The sequence below is a fragment of the Entamoeba dispar genome, genomic scaffold, assembly GCF_000209125.1.
Source record: "Entamoeba dispar SAW760 scf_1105229459105 genomic scaffold, whole genome shotgun sequence".
Lineage (NCBI taxonomy): Eukaryota > Evosea > Mastigamoebida > Endamoebidae > Entamoeba > Entamoeba dispar.
This window is the reverse complement of record NW_001853526.1, coordinates 1-1,079: the sequence shown is the minus strand read 5'-3', so window position 1 is coordinate 1,079 and position 1,079 is coordinate 1. Positions and strand designations below refer to the sequence as shown.

General features: G+C 26.3%; 1 protein-coding gene across 1 annotated transcript, besides 4 other annotated features; it reads left to right on the top strand.

Annotated features, from left to right (window-relative positions):
• Positions 1–303: 303 nt before the first annotated feature.
• Positions 304–389: a microsatellite.
• EDI_023310 (uncharacterized protein) lies at positions 388–770 on the top strand (the record flags this gene model as incomplete). The annotated part of the gene is made up of 2 exons (XM_001735387.1): positions 388–485; positions 512–770. 2 exons carry the CDS (start codon positions 388–390, stop codon positions 768–770), a joined length of 357 nt encoding a protein of 118 aa, XP_001735439.1.
• Positions 391–533: a microsatellite.
• Positions 432–502: a microsatellite.
• Positions 771–894: 124 nt separating the features above from the next.
• Positions 895–1,041: a microsatellite.
• Positions 1,042–1,079: the final 38 nt, after the last annotated feature.

Below are 1,079 nucleotides of genomic sequence, written 5' to 3'. Positions count from 1 at the left end.
GTACCCTCTTATTATGTTTATCCTATTATTACCCTTCTTATTACTCCTTATAACTTTATCCTATTATTACCTATTCACTTATGCTTATCATATTTACTTTATCATATCTACTTTATTATTTCTACTTTATCATTTCTGCTTATCATATCTACTTTATCATTTCTGCTTATCATATCTACTTTAACATTTCTGCTTAACTTCTGCTTAACTTATGCTTACTGAAAGCTTCCGTGGCTCAGTCGGCAGAGCGAACGGCTGTTAACCGTTAGGTCCTTGGTTCGATCCCAAGCGGAAGCGTCTTTTTTACTATTATTATTAACCTTTATGCTACTATTATTATTATTATCATCTTATTCACTTATTATTATATTATTATATTATATTATTATGTTCTTTTTTTATTCCCTTATTCCCTTATTCTTTCTCTTTAGTAGATATATTCTTATATTTCTATTTCTATTTATTATACTTATACATGTATATATGTATATATCTTTTTATACTTCCTTAGTATTTTACTTAGTATTTTACTTCCTATATCCTTATTAGATGTACCTACTTTATACTATTACCTATATGCTATTCTTATCCCTTTATACTATACTATTCTATTCCTCTTATACTATTCTTATCCCTTTATACCTTTATATTCTTATACTTTTATACTTTTATACTTTTATACCTATAACCATTTATACCTTTATACCTTTATACCTTTATACCTTTATACTTTATACTATTTCCTCTTATACCACCTATTCTTATTATAAAAATACGCCCCCCGTGGGGCTCGAACCCACGACCGCGCGGTTAAGAGCCGCGCGCTCTACCGACTGAGCTAGGAAGGCTCACAGATTATTAGTATTCTTGACTTCTAGACTATGACTATATTTATATATATTTTTATATTTATTTAAATTTTATTTTATTATTTATGTTTATTTTATATATGTAATGACTTATTATATTTATTCCTTTTTATTTCTATATTTCTTTATATATTATATATTACTTATTACTTATTACTTATTACTTATTTATACCTATTATATATAGACTATCTTTACTATACCTATCCT